This window comes from Colobus angolensis, unplaced genomic scaffold (assembly GCF_000951035.1).
Source record: "Colobus angolensis palliatus isolate OR3802 unplaced genomic scaffold, Cang.pa_1.0 Scaffold24, whole genome shotgun sequence".
Taxonomy (NCBI): domain Eukaryota; kingdom Metazoa; phylum Chordata; class Mammalia; order Primates; family Cercopithecidae; genus Colobus; species Colobus angolensis.
The window spans coordinates 9,045,791-9,067,512 of record NW_012115599.1 but is presented as its reverse complement, the minus strand read 5'-3'; the positions used below and the strand labels follow the sequence as shown (position 1 = coordinate 9,067,512).

Here is a 21,722-nt window from a genome sequence, read left to right as displayed (position 1 = left end):
CAGTGTGATCTTGGGCTGCTGAGGAAGGAGTGTGTATAGATTGTTTTGTTGATCCATTCATCTGTCAGCAGACACCTGTATTGCCTCCACTTTTTGGCTATTGTGACTAATGCTGCTATGAATGTGTGTACATTTCTCTTCTCTTTTATAATTTTTATATAGCTTTTTAACCCCCATTCTACAGGAGTAGTTCTGTGCTATGGGAGACCTAGCACCTTCTTTCATACTAAAATCAAGTACTTAAGTAAAACAGCCTACCAACCACACAATTTCAAGAAAATCAATATAATAAAATTTGTTTCATCGTCAGTGCCCAGGAATGATCATGGAGGGCAATTTAACAAAAGAGCCAGGCCAGGCGCGGTGGCTCATGCTTGTAATCCCATCACTTTGGGAGGCTGAGGCAGGTGGATCACCTGAGGTCAGGAGTTCAAGACCAGCCTGGCCAACATGACGAAGTCTCGCCTCTACTAAAAAAATATAAAAATTAGCCGGGTGTGGTGGTGAGTGCCTGTAATCCCAGCTACTTGGGAGGCTGAAGTAGAATTGCTTGAACCAGGGAGGCAGAGGTTGCAGTGAGCCAAGATCGTGCCACTGCACTCCAGCCTGAACGAGACTCTGTCTCAAAAAACAAACAAACAAATAAACAAAAAAAGAGCCAGATGCTCCACGTTGCACATGGCGGCCACTGTCACAAATGCAGACTGTCCCGGAAGCACTGCATTGGTGACTCATACACCAAAAGTAGTGATGCTTTCTGGCATGATTTCCTAAAATAGGTAACCAACACTTAATATAAGTTTCAAACAAAGCATTTTTCAATATGCACAGCAATTGCAATCTTAGAAATTCAGTGCATATTCATATTAAGCAAGAAATATTTGATGTTTCTATATAAAACAGAATCAGATTATTATCTCGGATAATTTTCAACAGATTATTTCCCTTGTGGATTTCATACAGGACATTGGAAACCCGTGAAGGACACAGAAAGATTTGCTGTGCAGGATGGTGCAGTGCATTGCAGGACATCTAACATCCCTGGCCTTCAAACATTATGACAGCTAAGAGACTCCCCCAGACACTTCCAAAATGTCCTTTAGGAGGCAGTACTGCTCATATTAAGAATCTTCTACAGTAAGTAGTCCCTGCCTATATCAGTTGTCTTCCCATAATAATGCAGTGCCACTGTGGCAGCCATGAGAAAGACCTTGCAGACTAATTAGCCTAATTCACCAATTAGTGTGCTCTGAAATCCACTGCAGTGTTTGTGTCAAGGCCATGCCTCCCACAAGCAGCTCCCAGCCAATGGCTGAATGCAGTGGGGATTCTGCTGTTCCTAGGAGGCTCAAAACTCCTCTGACAGCTGGCTTTCACTTGAGGTTCCCCAATGGCTTTGCTACACCTTCCTGCTATTGCAGGACAGTCTAGGACATTTCCATTCAACCTTCCTTCCGTGTTTCCTTCACCCGGGATCAGACTTACATTGCCTTCTGACAGCATTCCTAGTCCACAGCTCCCTCTCTATTTTCTCTTACATAAGAAAGTCCCTAATAAAATCCCTTGTACATTTTATTCTATCTTTTTTTTTTTTTTTTTTTTTGGAGAGACAAAGTCTCCCTGTGTTGCCCAGGCTGGTCTCGAACTCCTGAGCTCAAGCGATCCTCCAGCCTCAGCCCATCAAAGTGCTGAAATTATAGGCAGGCATGAACCACTGCACCCAGCTAGCATCTGCTTCTTGGAGAACTTGGACCAATACAGTTAAAAACAAACAAACAAACAAACAAAAACCATGAAACCTCTGTGGCATATAACAATAAGTGTCTCTTGCTCACGTTTCAGGAGGTGGGGTGGGGGCAGGAACTAGACAGCTCTCCTGATCTTGGCTGGGCTTGCTCCCGTATCCGCGGGCTTACTGGTTGGTCGTTGGTCTGGAATGACCTCTACTATGATAGCTGGAGGACTCAGTCATGCTCCAGGTGACTCTCATCCTCTATCAGGCTAGTCCAGGCATGGTCTTATGGCAACGGCACAGGCACAAGAGAAAAGCTCAATGTGTAAGTCCATTTCACATCTCTGCTTGTCTCAGTCAGCCATATCCACTGGCCAAAGGGAAGCATATGACTGAGCCCAGATTCAGAACTGGAGGGCCCTGAAAAGCAACATGACAAAGGGTCAGGACACAGGGAGAGGTGAAATATGGGACTGTTTTCATTATCTATCACAATATCCATGCATTTGTCTTACAAGGGAAGGACTCTTCTTTCTCAATTTTTAAAAAATTGTAACTGTCCTTACAACTTTCTATAATCACATCATTGTAGAGTCACTTGATAGAGAGGAAGTCTAAACCACTGTGTATTTACCAAAAGACTCAGAATTATTCACATGAGGCTCTCTAAGCAGGAAAAGACTTCCTCTTAGCATTGCACTTAGTTGGAAGGACTTGATTGGCAGGCTTTAAAGGCCTAGCTCTAGATCTCATTTTGTTCTTTTCTAATGCTGAACTCTGTTAATTCAATGCCCTTAAAAATTCTTCTTGATTGAATAATACGGTGAGGGAGGGATTGGCTTATTGAAATGCAGGTTCCAAGGCCCTGCTCCAGGCTCAGGAATATGCATTTTATCAGCTGCTCTAGTTATTCTTACTCCCCAGTTTTGTATTCATTCTATGAGCCTTGCAGAGTGATTTATTCTTAGTAGGAAACTACATAAACATCTGGTTGTGTTGTTGAATTAAATCCCTAGCCTTAGAACTGCCACCCACAAAACCCAGACACCAACCTAACTGGTGTTCCCATCTTCTAACTTGTCTTCTTTGGTGCTCTTATTTCACCAGACCCTTCCACAAAGAAAGTGTCAGTTATTATACCTTTAGCTAGTCTCTAAAACCATAGAGACAGACACCTTACTTCAGTTTCATTCTGACTTTTACTCCCATTCTGACCAAATTCCTTTTTTAGTATTGACTCAAATTGTTTATCTGAGTCTGTGCCTGACCTCTTGGTTCTAGGGTCATTTCTATGGCCCCTTTTCTCTCTCTCTCTTTTTTTTTTTTTTCTTTTTGGTTGGTTGGGATTATACTGAGGGGAGCCTAGAAAAAGGATTACTGATTACAAAGTCATCAGTACTTTGATGCCAGGATGCCACTGTATACTAAGTTGTTCACCACAGGAGAAAAAGAATTTATTTATTACTTTGGATTTTTTTCTTTGCTTGCTCTGTTTGCTAAGCACTCAGATCTATTTGGAGAGCAAATATTCTTTTAAAAAATATCACATTGTACTTCCTACAAAGTTGTGTTTTGCTGATATGGAAAGAACTAAACTGGCATTTAACCTTTCTAATATAATTGTTACTTAAACTATCTGGTATCTCTTAGGAAAAGTAAAAAGTACTCCAGAATCCAAATTTGCCTGTGATGAAGGATACAATTTTCTTTTGTCAGTCCATTCATGGCAGAAAAATAACTCCTGCTCTATGATTTTAATGGTGTTCCTGCTGACTCTAGTGAAATAGTGTGAAAAATATGTAATGGTCATCAGATATGAGGCTAGAGCTGAGACAACATTTTTGCTAGCAGAAGCCGGTGTGTGAGTGCAATACACTATTCGTGGATACATAAGTATATTGGGAGTGGCAGTCACTTTGACAAGAAAGGAATAAAACTATTGTTATCACTCTGTAAGTAAAACATCTATAGCCATTCTTTAATGAGGGAAATTGAGTCTCCTTCATGATGGATGATGCAGTCATGGTTTTAAGAACATGACTAAATCATGCCAAAAGAACTTTCTTTTATTTTATAAATTGTATGTATTTATGGTGTAAGACATGATGTTTTCATATACGTATACATTGTAGAATGGCTAAACTATTTAACACATACATTGCTGCAAAGACTTATTTTTTGCAGTGAGAACTCTTTAAAACTACTCTTAGCAACTTTCAAGTATACAATATATTGTTATTATCTACAGTCACCATCATGTACAATAGATCTCTTGAACTTATTCCTCCTATCTAATTGAAATTTTATTTCCTTTGACCAACATATCTCCAATCCCCCCAATCACCAGCCTCTAGTAACTACCTTTCTACTTTCTGTTTCAATGAGTTCTACTTTGTACAATAAATTCCACGTATAAATTAGATCATATGGTTTGTCTTTCTGTGCCTGCCTTAACAAAATATCCTTCAGATTGATCCATGTGGTTGTAAATGACAGGATTTCCTTCTTTTAAAGGCTGAATAGTATTCCATTGTGTTTATGTACCACATTTTCTTTATCCATTCATCCTGTGATAGACAGTTAGGTTGTTTCCATATCTCGGCTATTGTGAATAGTGCAGCAACGAACATGGGAGTGCAGCTATCTCTTCAACATACTGATTTCATATTCTTTGGATATACATCCAGGGATTGCTGTTTTCATTTCTAAGTTTTTGAGGAACTTCCACACCGTTGTCCATAATGGCTATACTAATTTACATTCCCACCAACAGCGTGCAAGTGTTCTCCTTTCTCCACCTCCTCTCAACATTTGTTATCTTTCTTCTTTTTGTTAATGGCCACTCTGATAGGTGTCAGGTGATATCTCACTGTGGTTTTAATTTGCATTTCCCTGATAATTAGTGATGCTGAACATTTTTTATATACTTATTGGCCATTTGTATGCCTTCTTTGGAGATATGTCTATTCAAGTCCTTTGCCCATTTTTTAACCGGGTTATTTGTTTTCTTTCTGTTGAATTGTTTGAGTTCCTCATATATTTTGGATATTAACCCCTTCCTTATCAGATGTCTGGTTTGCAAATATACTCTTCCACTCTGTAGGTTGTCTTTTCTGTTGATTGTTTGCTCTGCAGAGCTTTTCAGTGTGACGTAATCCCATTTGTCTGTTTTTCCTTTTGTTCCCTGTGCTTCGGGGTCGTATTTTTAAAAAATCATTTCCCATACCAATGCCATGATGCTTTTCTCATATTTCTCATATTTTCTTCTAGTAGTTTAACAGTTTCAGGTCTTAAATTTAAGTTTTTAATCCATTTTGAGTTGATTTTTGTATATGGTGTGAGATGAGGGTCTTATCCAGTTTTCCCAGCACCATTTATTGAGAGACTGTACAAAGCAAATTTCTAATAGAGTTGTCTAAAGAGACACCAGAGCTAGGGCAAGTAGTGACTTATGTGTGCTGCTCTGGCCCACAAAACACGAGTATTCAAGCAGGAATGTTACTGTGGATTGAAGATGGCTGCAAATTCTTGGTTATTCCCACCACTGAGTGATGGGGTCTAATTCTCCTCCTTTGAATTTGGGCTGGTCTTAATGATTTGCTTGACTGACAGAATGAGAAAGAAGTAATGTTCTGGGACTTCTGAGGCTAGGTCAGAAGAAGTCTTGCAGCTTCTACCTACGTGTCTTAGACACTCACTTTGGGGGAAGTCAATCACTACATAAGAGATTTGACTTCACCAAGATTGCCATACTGTGAGGAAACCCAAGCTACCCACACTGACAGAACAAGAGATGCCCAGCTAGCCCCAGCAGATCTAAAGCCACTAGCCAATGTGCCAGTCGTGTGAATGAATGAGACATCTTGGACATTCCATACTCAATAGATGCAATGTGGGAAAGAACTGATGATCCTAATAGATAGCCACAACCTAGGCCACAAGCAGAGGACCCCAAGTGAGCTGTCCTAGCCATCTCTAGCCATTAAGCCACCCCAGCTTGGGATTTCAGTCATTGTGAAACAGAAATGAGACCTACTGTTATGCCCTATATGAATTTCTGGCCTATAAAATCATGAGCATAAAAAATTGGTGGTTGTTTTATGCCACTTCTTTTTGAGTGATTGTTGTTTTATGCCAGCGTGGTTTAGGCTGGTTTGTTATGCAGCAATAGATAATTGGAACAGATGCTGAAGTTAGCATTTGTATTACTCAGTTATTGCTACAATAATGCAGTATAACACATGACTCTGGAACTCAGTGGGTTTCAATAAGCATTTGTTTTTCTCACACATGGGTCTGTGGGTTGACTGGGGTGTTCTTCTTTAGGCTGTGAGGCAGCTGGGTTTGGTCAGGGCTGCTGGCTAAATTCAGGCACACTCCTGTCTTTGTTCTGGTGCCAGGCTGAAGGGGCAGCATCTACCCAAGGCATGCTGGGTCACATGTATGCAGGAGTCCACACGCGTTTGTGTGAAAACATTTTGATGCCTCCGCTTGCAGCACATCCACTTAGTCCACTAGCCAAGGAGCTAAATGGCAAAGCTCAAAGGCAATGGGGAATGCAAACTCTTATCTAAGTGAGAGAAACAAGGAAAGAAATTTTGGCTGAACAATACTTTAGCCTATCACGGGATCAGATGATGGTGGTAGTAATGCTGTCAGGCTCGATCACGTGTAAGACGTTGCTATAATTCAGTACTTATGCATCTAGAAACCAGGGAAAACACATATAAGTACTGTGGGGGAAAGGGTCTAACACAGGAATCAACTTTGGGTTTTTTGTTTGTTTGTTTGTTTTTCGCACAAAATACCTACAAACATGAGGCATGTAACATTATCAAAAGACCAAAAAATGCAAAAGGAGAGGAAGAAAGAGGGAAAAAGGTGGCAGAAAGTGAAACCCTTTCATAGAGAGATATAGTAATACCACCAAATGTTGCTGAGGCCAGAAGAGGACACCTATTTCTTGGTGTAGGCAGAGTGGCCACAGGGCAGCCCTCTGGAGATAAAACGCCCCAAGAGACCAACTCCTTCCTAAGGAGAGTTTTTGCTAATTCAATGACAGATATATGTGGCATAGCATAAGGCACCCCCAGACAGTGCTCTCACACTCAGCACCACACGATGTCTAATAGTTCAGGGAGTTCCCCACTCCCAGTTGAGGGTTAACTGACTATTATTGCAGCTTTGGAGTGCACAGGTACAGCACAAAAAGCTGCAGGCAGCAAGCAGAGTTGGTGCAAAGGGGATTCAGAAAGGCTATAGGAGGAATGTGATACCTGAACTGGGACTGGATGGAGAGGCAAAACAATGTGGAAGCAGCACACAGTGCCACTTTTGCAGGAGGCATAGAGGGCACAAGGCTAGAGAGCAGGCTGAGGCGAGATCATGGTAGGCCTCGAATGCCAGGATGAGGAACACATTCTTAATTCAGTGGAAGCCACTGAAAGCTTTTGAGCAAGAAGTGATACAAAGGAGTTGTCCTCCAATATAATTTTTCTATGTTTCTTTAGTAACAGAAACTCCAATTTTTTAACCGGGTGCATGCCTGTGTAAAACAAAAATTATATTCCCTAACTTTTCTTGCAACAAGGTATGGTCGTTTGACTCAATTCTTATCGATGAAATATAAGAGAAATAATGTGTGTGACTTTCAGGAAGTGTTTTTAAAGGGAGAAGGCATGCACTCATTTCTCTTTTTCTCGTGGGTGAAAGCTGAACTTTATCGTAACATGTATGTTACTCATTAGGAAGATTAGCCTGGGGCAAGGCAAAACAAGGATGGTTGGAACAAGAGGAGCATTGGAGGTGGGAAGACTAATTAGGAGAACATTTCAATAGCCCTGATAAGAAGTGAGGAAATAAGGGCCTGGGGCTGGAGAGCCTGAGGCAGGAGACTGGCGTGAACCCGGGAGGCGGAGCTTGCAGTGAGCCCAGATCGCACCACTGCACTCCAGCCTGGGCGACAGAGCGAGACTCCGTCTCAAAAAATCAAAAAAAAAAAAAAAAAGAAGTAAGGAAATAAGAACTGAGCCAGGGAGGTAGCAGTGGGAATAGATGGGATGGGCAGATGTGATAAATATTGTGAAAGCAATTTCTGTGGGACTTGGCAATTGATTAGATGAGAGAAGGCGCCACAGAGGGAAGAATCAAAGTTCACTTTGAAGTTTCACACAGAGGTGACTGGGTCGTCAATTATGTTTTAACAGAAAGGATGAGCAGACTTGAGAAAGGCAACCATGAGTCTGGTTTTCAACATTTCGAGTTGGGATGCCTGCTGGATATTCAGGTGGAGATGTAAAACAGGCAGTTGGAGACTCATTTCTGGAGCATTATTTGAGCGTCTTTTGCATAAACGTGATAGTCAAAATAAAGGGAAGGGCTGATTGGCAAAACACAGTGTGTGTCTGCAGGAATTAGTCTTTCTTCAGTGCAAATATATGCAACTCTTCATCTGACACCCCCCTCCCCCCTCCCCCCCCACCACACACACACACACACACACACACACAAAATCTCTACAAGTTCTAGCCAATAGCTGGCTGGCTCCAAGCAATAAAATACTCAGTCTCAAAATTTGGACAGCTCCTTAAAGTTCCTTATGAAGACATTTTGATTTGCACAAATACGTCACGACATGTTTTAAGATGACCCCTTTTTAGCAAGAAATCTATAGTAAATTGCCTTCCTCCTTAATTGAGGTTAGCCACAATTAAGTCTTCCCTTGCCTGGCACAGTGGGTGGTGCCAGCTACCAAGGAGGAGCCCATAAGCCCAGGAATTGGGAAACCAGCCTAGGCAACACAGCGAGACCTTGTCCCAGAAAGAGAGGAAAGAAAGGAAAGAACGGGAAGAATGGGAAGGAAGGAAGGAAGGAGGAAAAAAAAAAGACTTCACTCACGGAAGTCTTTAAAGAACAATTCACAAGCATAATAAGAAAATGTAAAAATATAATAACTGTGACACAGTAAAAAGACTCAGCAGAAGTTTCCCTTGTAACTCGCGTGGCCAAAGCAGATATCAAATAAAAGATGAAATAAACAGGAAATCCACAGAATGTGAACAATGAGGAACCATTCAGAATGGCCAAACCGCCGTCTGGCTGTTTTCGCGCCAGGGCTCAGGCCTGGTAATGGAAGAGGTTAAAATCCAGTGGCTTGTGTTTCAGCTTGGGTTACGTGGCAGAAACCAACTGGAAGAGGTGGCGTGAGAGCTCTGTTTCTTCTAGAAGAGTTTTGCGTCTTAAACGCCCATACTGCAGACAGCTGCCAGGCGGGCAACCCAGCCCCATCCTGGTAGCCCCAGGACACACGCCCAGGAGCGCCCCAGTGCGCGCGGTGGCGCGGCCCAGGCGCGCCGGGTTTGCTGGCACCGCGAGCCCCCTTTCTGTCGCGGTGGGGCTGCGTTACAGCCCTAATGAGCGCGTGGGAAGGCTCCCCTCATTCATCCATCCTCCGGTCAATCCTTTGTCTCAGAGCCGGGCCTTGCTGCACACCATGGCGTACTTTACCGCACGAGCCCCTAAGGACCCCTGGAAGAAGGGATCTTCCGCAGGAGGGGACGCGGCGGCAGGACCGCCCTGGACCCCCTCACCGGGCGCGGCCCCCTGGCGGGATAGGCCGGCGAGCTCTGGAGAGGAGCGCGGGCGGCGCGGAGGCGAAAGCACCACCTGGGAGGGAGAAACCCTCCCCTCCCTCCTCTCCCCTCCCACAGTCCTTAGGAGGAGGAACGCCGCTGCGTTCCAAGTTCTCCCGGGCCCCCTGGCCCCGAGGACTCAGATCCCGGCCGCGGGAGAGGGCCCGGCAGGTGCCAACGAGCCCGGGCGGGCCTTCAGTCCGCACTTCCCCGCGGTCGCCCGGAGCCGGCCTCCGTTAGCCGGGTAAGGAGGCAGCTATTGGCGCCAGGATTGCCCGGCGCCGCCCGCGCCCCAGCAGCCTCGGGTGGAGCCTCCTGCCCGGCCGCCCCCCGCGGCACCCCCGACCCGGGTGGGGACCAGAGGCTCCCGGCGGCGGCTCCCGGGCTGTGATTGGCCAGCGCCGCAGGGGGCGGGGCGGCGGGCGTGAAGTGGGCGGGCTGGGGCCGCGGCCTCTCACACTCCCGCTCCCGCTCCCGCTCCCTCCTCCTTCCCCGTCTGCGTCCTCGCTTGCGCCTCCCGCTTGCATCATCTCCAGCCTGCCGCTGCTCCGGGGAGGCTGGGCGCGGCGCGATCCTCTCCGTCCGCGGCTCCAACCCACACTCCGCGCTTCTCCTCGCCTTTCTCGCACCTGTTCCTGCGCCAGGCCGGGAGACCCCCGGGGCAGCTTCCCAGAACCTGCGAAGCACAGCTGGCCGACCTCACCATCGCCGACTGACCATTCATTGGGAGCCCCGTCTTTTGCCAGAGCCCACGTCCCCTGCCACCTCTAGCTCGGAGCGGCGTGCAGCGCCATGGAGAAGAGCAACGAGACCAACGGCTACCTTGACAGCGCCCAGGCGGGGCCTGCGGCCGGGCCCGGAGCTCCGGGGACAGCGGCTGGACGCTCGCGGCGTTGCGCGGGCTTCCTGCGGCGCCAAGCGCTGGTGCTGCTCACCGTGTCTGGGGTGCTGGCGGGCGCGGGCCTGGGCGCGGCGTTGCGCGGGCTCAGTCTGAGCCGCACACAGGTCACCTACCTGGCCTTCCCCGGCGAGATGCTGCTCCGCATGCTGCGCATGATCATCCTGCCGCTAGTGGTCTGCAGCCTGGTGTCGGGCGCCGCCTCCCTCGATGCCAGCTCCCTCGGGCGTCTGGGCGGCATCGCTGTCGCCTACTTTGGCCTCACCACGCTGAGTGCCTCGGCGCTCGCCGTGGCCTTGGCGTTCATCATCAAACCGGGATCCGGTGCTCAGACCCTTCAGTCCAGCGACTTGGGGCTGGAGGACTCGGGGCCTCCTCCTGTCCCCAAAGAGACGGTGGACTCTTTCCTCGACCTGGCCAGGTAACACTCTCCACCTCGCCCAGGGCCCAGTGGGAGACGCCAGCTCTAGGATGCCCTCCAGTTCATACACACATATGCACTTAGGAGTGTATACTCCTAAGAGTTAATTCTTAGTTGGCTGCTGGTGGCGTTTAACGTTTTAAAAATATCAAAATGACGTCTGGAGTCTTTGCGTGCTGACCACACCTTTGCAAACAGCTGGGGCGCACCGCACAATCGAAAGAGCAGGGCCGCATCTTTGAGCAAGAACCAGTCCCCACCGTTAGGTGGGCGTGTGTTAAGGGAAGAGCCCCACCTGTTCTTTACTCATACTCTCGCGCTGCTCTCCCCGGTAAAAATGTTCCGACCACGCCCCAGTGGCTTCCCCTCATTTTCTCCCACATGGTGCCTAAAAGCTTCTGGGAGCATTGGTTAAGTTTTGCCTGTTGGGTCATCTGGCTTGCAATCTATGGCCTTCTCTGTTACAGTCCTTGGCTGCGAAGGAAGCTGACAATTTTCTGCAGTTATCAGTGGACCCACAGATAGTAGGACTGAGGTTAGTTGAGCGAGGTGTATTGCCCAGAAACATGCCTCTCCTGAGGGCTTAGGGCTTGGGGCTTGGGACAGGTTGCTGTCCACCGCAGTAAAGACCACTGCAGAGTGTTGTGTTTCAAAGGCCTTTCTTTGTGCCAAAGTGTGAGTTCTAGAGGGGAGGGAGAGAAGCATCTTCACTTAGCTTTGCCTGCTTTTTGTAATTCTTAGAAGTTGCATTTCGTCCTTTGAGATGATGTAGTATCCTTTCTGTGACTTATCCAAAACCTTGGTCTCTCCTGGTTTCTCCATTAGCCCAAAGTTCACAAATGGGAAAACTGCAGCCTGGAGGCATTTACTGATCTAACCAGGTTCAGTTGAGTGAGGAGTCCAGCTGGCTCCCTCTCCAGGTTTCTGATGATTTTGGATTCTGAGCCTTGGAGTTATTAATATATTTTGTCTTGAGTTATTGAGGCAAAGCTCCTCATTGCTGAGGTTGTGAAAAACAGCAAACCCTGGGCAAAGTGACTTGCCTTTCCACTGTTTCCATTTCTCCTTCTGGAAAATGTGATGGCTGTCTGCACTTAAGAGAGAGATTGTTCATTTAAAGCAACAACAAAAATCTAGGACATCTGTATTTTAAAAAAGAAGAAAAAGAAAAAGAAAAGAAAAAGAAAGAAAGAAAACAAAAAAAACACTCTCATGAGGGAGACCAAAAGTTCCTGACAAAAGGGCAGATAGTGGTGGCCTGTTAGGACTTTAAGTGGATCACAGCTTTCTTTTTTTTTTTTTTAGAGTATGGATCTTGCTCTGTTGCCCAGACTGGAGTGCAGTGTTGGGATCCTAGCTCACTGCATCCCCGAACTCCTAGGCTTCAGCGATCCTCCTGCCACAGTCTCCAGAGTAGCTGAGATTACAGGTGCACACCACCACACCCAGCTAGTTTAGAGATGGGATTTCACTATGCTGCCCAGGCTGGTCTAGATCACAGCCTTTGTTCTGTGACTGGCAGCTTGATATTGGAGTCTAGACACTTTAAGTTTGGGAACTAACTTTTAGGTGAGTGCTGAAAGGAAGTCTCCTGAGGTTGAGAGCACCTTTAGCTTATTACCTGCAGGATGTCGGTCAGCTCTCTCAGGGAGGGAAGGCAATTCTGGGGTTGAAGGATTATTTTTTGCAGGGATCTGTGACCCAGGGAGGGAGAATGGATGTTCAGCTCTGCCCTGCTAGTGGTCCCACACCGGGAGCCTCAATAGGATCTTTTATCTCCAGAAGAGGGGGCAGTGGTGGTAGGGGGGTACCTCATTATCTCCAGCTCCAGAAGGGACTTCTTGTTTCCTGATCATCGTTTTCTAGTTTTAGACCCAAGCCCCTTCAGCTCCTGCTTCTGACATGAATGGTGTACCCAGCATCATAGCTTAGTAGTGTGGGTGCAGCTTTTCAATGACTTGGGCCGCACCTGCTTGGAGGGCTAAGAGAGGCTTTGTTGTGGCTTGTTGGGGATAGGTAGTGTTTCACAATTCTTCCAACAGCCAACTGCATCTAATCCAGCAGCTCACGGATAAAGGTAGGACAGGTGGTATATCCTATTTTGTGACTGAGGAAACTGAGACAGAGATTAAGCGATTTGCTCAAGGTCATGGAGTGGCTTACAAAGAAGAGATTAGAAGGACTGTGGGTCTCCTACCCCACAGTGCAGGATTCTCTCTATTTCTCCTAGTCCCTCTTCCTCCAAGTCAACATGCCTTAGTAATGTCACCTGCCTAGTCTAGTGCGGCTATCTCAGAAATGCTTTCTCTGGGTCCAGAGAGGAACCTGGTAGGCACATGACTGGGTCAAGACAAATGCCCCTTTCCTCCAGCCAGCATGGAGGCTGAGCTCCTCGGGTGAAGGAAAGTATGTGTGCACCTGCTGAGGTTTGGTCTTAGGCTGAGCAGCTTGTGAAAGGAAACTAAGTCCCAAGCCACCCGGAAACACTTCCTGAGTCTGGAGTCTCTGACGTCAAATTTTAAAAATTGCTTCCTTCAAGGAAACCTCATGGATGTGGATTTCTTGTGACTCTGGGCATCTTCTTTGGAAATGCAGCGCCCATTCCTTTCTTCCTAGGGGCACATGAATGAAATGAGACTCTGCCAGTAAACACCTCAGTTATCCAGCAGGCCCTCTCCAGGTAGCTGCTCAGAACTTAAACACCTGGAAGAGTGGGAAAGGCCTCTGATGAGTCAGCATAGCTGCTGCCAAGGCTTTGTGCTAAAGTCCATACCCTTTCCTGATGGTAAAGTGCCCCAAAATTCCCCAGGGTCTCCCCATCATGATTTCTAATTTGGTTTTTAAAGCTGGAACTACAAGTCAGAAAGAGATGAAGCTAGTAGGTGTTCATTACATGTGTATATATTTTTTTTAATTCAGAATGTCATTGCTGAGTGGTTTGATCTCCCAGCACACAATGGATTATAAATAACAATGTAGAATAGAGAATTGGGATGAGAAGGCTGGCGCTAGAAGCACTGAGAAGGGATGGCCAATAGTAGCTGGCAGGTGGAAGAATCATAGTCTCTTCTTGAGCAGCCTGGAGTTCTGTGCCTGGGAATCCAGAACAGTATAGGACTTTCAGAACCATGTGTGACCTAAGTGGTTGACTTGTGGCTTTTCATCCAAAATGAAATGGTTGGGCACCAAAGAGACAGAAACAGGTTATCTGGAAACTAGTCATTGTGGAACTTCTTGGTCCCTAACAATGCTTACTGGTTGTGGGATATGTCCATAACTTTTCCATTCCTTGGTTTCCTCATCTTTATCATGGGAATCATGATGGTACCTACCTCGCAGGATTGTTCTGAGGGTTAGCTGGGTTGTGTCTCAGAGCTCTAAAGCTCTTCTGGGTTCTGAAGCTGTTAGAACAGTGCTGGCCCAATACACCTGTGCTCTTGTTATAACTAGAGTAATTGGGTTTTCCAGTTCATCTGAGCTAATGGGGATGGCCCTCTTTCCATAACCTGAAATAAAGGAGGCTAGATGGGAAGAAAAGGAATGTTTAGGGGAATTCAAGATGACTTGAAGCTAATGTAGTCTTTAGGTATATTGGGAACCACATGGCATCTGGAGGAGAAGTGAACAGTAGCTGACTATGTTTTAGACTACTAATTAATAGATTCACACTATGGAAAACTTGAAAAGTGGAGAAAAGTCAAAACTAAACACAGAAGAGCCTTCCGTTCTGAAATGGGACAGAAGTCCCCACAGATCCTCGCTGACATTCCAGTTTCTTTTTCCCCTGCCTTACATGCTTATGATCTCCAGTTGACCTCTGCTGTAAATTGAAGGGATTGAGGCAACTGGTTTCTAACATTCCTTTGGGCTCTAAAGTTTGTAGTTTTCAAATGGAGAACCAGGGCGTAACTGCCAAGGAGGCAGGTAGGGACAGAGCCTAGGCCCAGGGCTGTGGTCTGTGCTGGCAGCCAGAAGAATGGCCGAGGGCCACCATCTTGCAGTAGGATAGTAGGCTGTGGCCATGTGTATAGTAAATACAATTAGGATTTTATCTGTTGCCCAGTTTTCTAGGGGTTTTTTTTTCTCTGCTCGTGCTAATTTTCTTAATAGCAAACCATGCTCTGAGCCTTTCCCTTCTCAGAGGGAGGTGTGCCGGACTTACCTCCTTCTCAAAGACAGGTGTGAATAGGTATGGTGCTTCTCGAGAACACATTTCTTGAATAGGTGCAAAAAAAAAAAAAAAAACTATGAGAGGCTGAGATTTAATATTAGCCCCCTGTGCTTGCCTTGGCAGCACGTATACTAAAACTGGAACAATACAGCGAAGACAAGCACGGCCTCTGTGCAAGGATGACACACAATGCGATGTTCCAACGTGAAGCGTTCCATATTTTTTTAATTAAAAAATGGTAATATTAGCCAGCAAAGTTGAGGAGTGAGTTGTGAACAATTTCTTTTCATTATGACTGTGGCGGGTTGTTAAAACTATGCCCATGTCTCTCTCTTCTATAGGCAAGATGAAGACTTAGCACATCTAACAAGGATCCAAATTAATTGAGTATGTGAGAGTGGGGAGCGGGTATAGTGTGGATGCCATAATGTAAAATGTATTTCTTATGGTAGGTCAAAGTTAAAAACATGTGTGAAACCTCTAAGATACACGACTTAAATCTAGAGGCCCAAGTCAGTCCAAACTAGGAGATAATGAATGAACAAGCTTTTCCAGCGCTATCTAGTGATGAAAGGAAAATAATAGCAGCTTGTAATTTTTTTTAAAAAAAGGTTTTAACTCCTGACCATTTCTTTTACCACCCAGGAGGACACCTGAATAGTTTAGAGACAGAAAAAAGCATCAGTCTAGGGAGGTGGGTAGTGCTGAAGAGCAGACACTAAAGCCAACCACCTGGATTTGAAGCCCAGCTCTATGACGTACTCGCTGTACATGCACAAGTCATCTGTCCTCTCTGTGCCTGAGTGTCCTTACCTGTAAAATGAGGCTAATGAGATCTACTATCTAGAATGGTTGTGAGGATTAAATGAGTTAATATATGAGTGCTTTGCTAATATTCTAGTGTGTCCCAGCTTCTCAGGGACAGCTGAGGGCTATTTGATATTGAGCATGAGTGCTGCTCTTAATCTAATTTCCCCCAAAAGTTCCCCACTCCAGGGGTTCAGCCCTACCCTTTCCAGCTGGAATCTAAAACTGGATGGAGGCCTTAAAGAGAGGATAGATTCACACCCCCATCATCAGAGTGCAAGTCCACCAGTCCCAGCCCTTCCTCAGCTCAGCCTTGTAGGGGGTACCAAGATCTGAAGGGGCACATCCCTGTTAACTGGCTCTGTAACAATAAATACTAGGGATAATAAATATTCATCAGGTGTACATACTGTGCCGTATCCTGTTCTGATGAGTCTTTGAAATTTTAATAGATTTGGTAAAGGAATTTTTGAACTTAAAGAAAAGGAAATAATTCTGGAACAAAATATGCCCAAGCAAAAGTAAATTGTTTTACATTCTTTTCATATAGAACAGAGAAATGTATACCACCCTTGACAATAGGATCAGAAGAACAAACAGTATCAGATGTTACAGAAAGAATGTCTTTGAAGTTTTTCACTGTGTGAGTTGCATGGGTCTGCACAGCACCTCCCACAGTGGTTCTACATTGGCCAGTTCAACCTCATTTCATACTAGTTTTTCTGTTTGTTTTAACTAATGTATTCAAAGATAGCACTGGAAAAGCTTGTTCATTCATTATCTCCTAGTTTGGACTGACTTGGGCCTCTAGATTTAAGTCGTGTATCTTAGAGGTTTCACACATGTTTTTAATTTTGACCTACCCTAAGAAATACATTTTACATTATGGCATCCACACTATACCCTACCCCCCACTCTCACATACTCAAACCAAAACACAGGCTCCACCAAACAATATTTTAAGTGTGATACATGCTGATATTTTTGTCTAATGTATTTCATCATTTATAAAATACTGGTTAAAGCCAATACATTGATTTAATGGTCTACTGATATTTGAGAAACTTTGGCCTAATACATATGTAATTCAAGTAGATCTGTCAGGATCAAACAACGGAAAAAGGAAATATTTGCAAACTTGAATAAGATGAGGAGCTCAGTGCTTAGAAGCATCCTAAACCCATTGAAAGTGGGTGATGTGCAGAGGTGAACACAGGATGACCATTTGGTCCTCCTGACTTCTGGACTCTGGATCTCAGTACTGTACATCTGGGCTGTCCAATACAATAGACACTAGCCACATGTGGCTACTTAAAATTACTTCAAGTGTAAATAAAACTTAAAAATCAGTTCCTTGGTAGCACTGGCCACATTTCAAGTGCTCTATAGCTGCAAGGCTGCCATACTGGACTGCACAAATGCAGACATTTCAGTTGGATGGTGCTGGCCTAGATGGAGCAGAAATGGGAGATGCTCAGTGACTGGGCATTGGTGTCTCTATGTGCTAAATGAGGGGATAGAACCGGATCACCTCTAAAATCCCTTCCAGCTCCATGTCTCTGATTTCAAAAGCCCATGAAGCTACTGTGTGAATGTGAGGAGTTGGGAAAAGTGCCTGAAGACAGAGCTCTGGGAAGAAAAATTGTTTGCCGGAGAGGCAACTGATCCTGGATTAGAAGAGAGCTCAAGAGTAAGAACCAGAGTTTACTGCAGCATCCGTGTCTGAAAGCCAAAGGAGAGAGGGAAAGTAGAGGACAGAGAAACATGTTGCTTTACTCTGGCAGCCTCGTCTCCTTGCCCTTGGTGACAGCAGGAGGGCACTGCTCCTGCTCCTGGTCTGTGGCAAGCAGATGATGAAAGTGAAGGAAGATGCTTTCTATCGTGCTTCAGCCACCCCACCCTGGTGGGAAGGACTGCCACCAGGAGAGTCCTTCCCAGAGATTGTTATGTGAGAAATGAGCTGTATAATCTAAAAAAAAGTTCAGCCCACCCATTGAATGTACGTATTTTTTAGTTGGAAAATCTCTATCAGTTATTACCATATTTTTATGTAAGTTTTTAAACAATTTCAAGGTATGATTTATATACAATAAATGCACCCACTTTAAATGTACAGTTCAATGAGTTTTAACAAATGGATAACTCATGTGACCACCACCACAATCAAGATACTGAACTTTTCCATCACCTATAACTCTTCTCAGCAATCCCCATTCTCCACCCCCGGCCTTGGGCAGCTGACCTGCTTTTTATCACTATAAATGAGTTTGGCTGTTTCTAGAGTTTTATATCAACAGAATTATTCAGTATGTACTCTCCTTCGTCAGTCTTGTTTTGCTCAGCACAGAGTTGCTGAGATTATCCATGTTGTTGTGTATATCACTTGGATCCTTTTTATTGCCAAGTGGTATTTCGTTGTATGGATATTTCATAATCTGTGTATCGCTTCATCTGTTGATGGACATTTGGGTTTTTGACTATTATGAATAATGCCGTTATGCATACAGGTCCTTTTTGCAGGCATATATTTTCATATTTCTTGGGTAAATATCTAGCAGTGGGCCAGGCATGGTGGCTCGCGCCTGTAATTCTAGCACTTTGGGAGGCCAAGGCGGGCAGATCACTTCAGGTCAGGAGTTTGAGACCAGCCTGGTCAACATGGTGAAACCCTGTCTGCATTAAAAATACAAAAATTGGCCGGGTGCGGTGGCTCCCGCCTGTAATCCCAGCACTTTGGGAGGCCGAGGAAGGCGGATCAAGAGATCAGGAGATCGAGACCATCCTGGCTAACACAGTGAAACCCCATCTCTACTAAAAATACAAAAACAAGCCGAGCAAGGTGGCGGGCGCCTGTAGTCCCAGCTACTCAGGAGGCTGAGGCAGGAGAATGGTGTGAACCCGGGAGGCAGAGCTTGCAGTGAGCCGAGATCACGCCACTGCACTGCAGCCTGGGAAACAGCGAGACTCCATCTCAGCAAAAAAAAAAAAAAAAGATTAGCCAGGCGTGGTGTGCACACCTGTAGTCCCAACTACTCGGGAGGCTGAGGCAGGAGAATCATTTGAACCCAGGAGGCAGAGGCTGCAGTGAGCTGAGATCTGCCACTGCACTCCAGCCTGGGCAACAGAGCAAGACTATGTCTCAAAACAAAACAAAACAAAAAACTAGGAAAGGAATTGGTGAGTCCTATGATACGTGTATGTTTAACTTTATCAGAAACTGTCAAAACATCACATTCTTCTTAGGAACTTGATTTTTGGGGGGCAGAAGTTGCTCTTTTGCTCCTGGACCCCTCTGTTCCCATTGGATTTTGTAGACTAGATACTGTAGACAGTCTGAAAACAGGTGGGTGTGCTAGTGGCCGTTAAGTGTAGATGTTCTGGGTTAAGGACAGGGCCCGTTCTGGGCAAGATGGTACTGGGTTATTACTTGTAAGAAGAGATTGGGCAGGACAGATAGACGGATTAAACAAACAGTGTTGTGCTCTTTAGAAGAGAATGCATTTCAAGGCTGTGGGAAAGGCTGTGCTTGCACCATTTGAGGAAACAGCTAATCCCTGAATGATGTGAGGTATTTGCCGGGGAAATTGTTTCCCATGAGGAAAGTGGAGGGCTTCTAACCCAACTCTTGTCTGAACTTCCCGGTCCTCATGGAGAGAGAACCTTAGAGCAGCTCCATCTGTCAACAACTGAGGATTGTTGTGTGGTGGATACAGAACAGAGAGATGTTGGCACAGGGCCCCTTGCTGCTTCTGACTAGGGCAGCAAATGGAAATGAGATGCCAAACGTAGCCCCCAAGACTGAAATATGTAAGAAAGTTGCTTTGTAATGGAAATAATAACAAATGTAAGTTGTTATTCATCTATACTTTGAAAACTAGCCAATATAAGTTGCTAGTCCGTTTCTACTTTTTAAAAAGTAAATCTAGCTGTGATAAGAATCAAACTTCTGGTCACAGTTTTGCAACAATTTAATTCAGCTAAAGATTAATTTTTTTCCGCTTAAATGCAAGCATGTACTCTGGTATTCTCTAAATATGCTAAAAGCAATTCAGGTTCTGTGGACAAGTTTGGGAAATGCTGTGTTGCAGCTGTATATGCTGGCCGTCCTGCGAGGGCACCCTAAGTGTTCTAATGCAGTAATTTTTGCATCTTATTAACTTTATTGGCTGGTATATTGCTGTATAACAAACTACTACACATTTAACAGCTTAAACAGCTTAAAATCTCACATATTTACTATCCTACAGTCTCTCTGGGGTCAGGAATCTTGGCACAGTTTAGTTGGGTCCTCTGCTTCAGAGTCTCTTACAAGGCTGCAATTAAGGTATTATTGGTCAGGGCTAGGTTCCTACCCGCAGGTCCACCTGGGGAGAGATTCACCTCTGTGGTCATGTTGTTGCTGGCAGAATTCAGTTCCTTGAAGTTTGGGCTGGGAGCCTCAGTTGGCTCTTGGCTGCAGACCACCTGCAGTTTCTAGTCTCGTGGGCCTTTCCAACATAGCAGCTTGCTTCATCAAAGCATGCAAGCAGAAGACAATAAGAAGAGTCAGCTAGCACAATGGAAGCTACAACCTTATGTAACCAAATCATGGATGGGATATCCCATCACCTTTGCTGCATTTGTTCATTAGAAGCAAGTCATAGGTCCACCCACACTAAAGGGATTACCCAAAGGTGTGAATACCAGGAGGCCATCTTAGACTCTGCCTGCCACAGCTGGGTTGCAGCCAGACCTGGCTACCTCTGAAACCCAATACACTGCAAATAGTTACCTGGAGATCCAGGTGAGCAACCCAGCTTCTTATAGAAGTACGAATTAGTGGGTAAGTTTGACACAAATTGTTAAGAATGATCCAGAGTCTTTTGCTCTTCTAGATTTACTCTTCTTGCAGGAAGTGAGAACAAATGGACTGTCAGCTGGAATAGAATTTCTTGTATATCAAGACCAGCATCCTACACAAAGCCCTCAGTAAAACTATTTGCATGAACAGATTTTGGGCTCCATCAGGTCGATTGTCCTCCCTTTATAACAAATGTTTAGAATATCCTTAATTCTAAGATGAAATCCATAAATAAAATGTCCCTGCCCACATAATTTCAAAATATCAATATGATGTAACTGTAATATACAAAACAAAAGGAAAATAATTATAATAAAAACAATGTGTTTCAATATATACATGCTCTAAAATAAAGTGGTTGAATGCTTGCTCCTGAACGCAGAATCACTGCTAATGAGATAATTATAAATGCAGACTGTTACTTGACACTGGGTGTGGAATTAGGGACTCAGATTCTACAATTTGCCCTGGTGGTGTGATTTTCCAGGAAGACGAATAACATTTGGAAACATTCTGAACAAAACAAAACAAAAATCATCCCATAATTTACAAGTTACTACATTTCTGGAAAATTCAGTGTATGTTCAAATTGTGAAAAAAGGAACCTTGTTTTGGAATTAGTTTAGTCTTCAGTAATTATAGATAAGGTTCTTATCTACAAGTATGTCATGAAAGACATGGGAAGGCCTTGAGACAATTCATTATACAGGACTCTACTGCACTGAACAGGACAAATGTGTGGGACCTGGCATTTCTCCTCACACACTCCCCCCAATTCAGGAATGCCTCAATTTTGTAACAACAAAAACACCCTTGGATTTCACTAGTGGGCAGCACCACTCAACACTGCAAACCACTGCAATGGTACCTAACCTCTAGGTGAGAGGAAAGCAATGCAGTTAGAGACTTGGTTGGACACAGTTAAGCTCAGATATCAAGGAGTACCATGAGAGAGACGAAAATGAAAATCAGTGGCTTCAAAAGTATCTACTGTGGCCCAGCACCGCAGGCACAGTTAGGGTGCTTAAATCAAGCAAAAGATGCAGTGTCAGCTGGGGGTGGAGAGAGAACACCATGTTAGGGTTTTAGAAGTGGACATCTCAAAGCAGATACTTTGTACACTGAATTTTAAGAATACTGATGGGCCGGGCGTGGTGGCTCAAGCCTGTAATCCCAGCACTTTGGGAGGCCGAGATGGGCGGATCACGAGGTCAGGAGATCA

General features: G+C 45.0%; 1 protein-coding gene across 3 annotated transcripts in view; it reads left to right on the top strand.

Moving 5' to 3' along the window:
* Positions 1–8,946: 8,946 nt before the first annotated feature.
* The window catches only part of SLC1A4 (solute carrier family 1 (glutamate/neutral amino acid transporter), member 4), a 35,981-nt gene continuing 23,205 nt past the window's right edge, over positions 8,947–21,722 (top strand). For 2 of the 3 annotated variants that reach the window (XM_011945300.1, XM_011945301.1), the window contains exon 1: positions 9,851–10,682. In XM_011945300.1, coding sequence (XP_011800690.1) covers positions 10,156–10,682 — 527 coding nt within the window. In that variant the 5' untranslated portion in view covers positions 9,851–10,155. Of the gene's footprint in view, positions 9,123–9,850; positions 10,683–21,722 lie in introns of those variants that run through there. The other variant, XM_011945303.1, reaches the window with a different exon arrangement.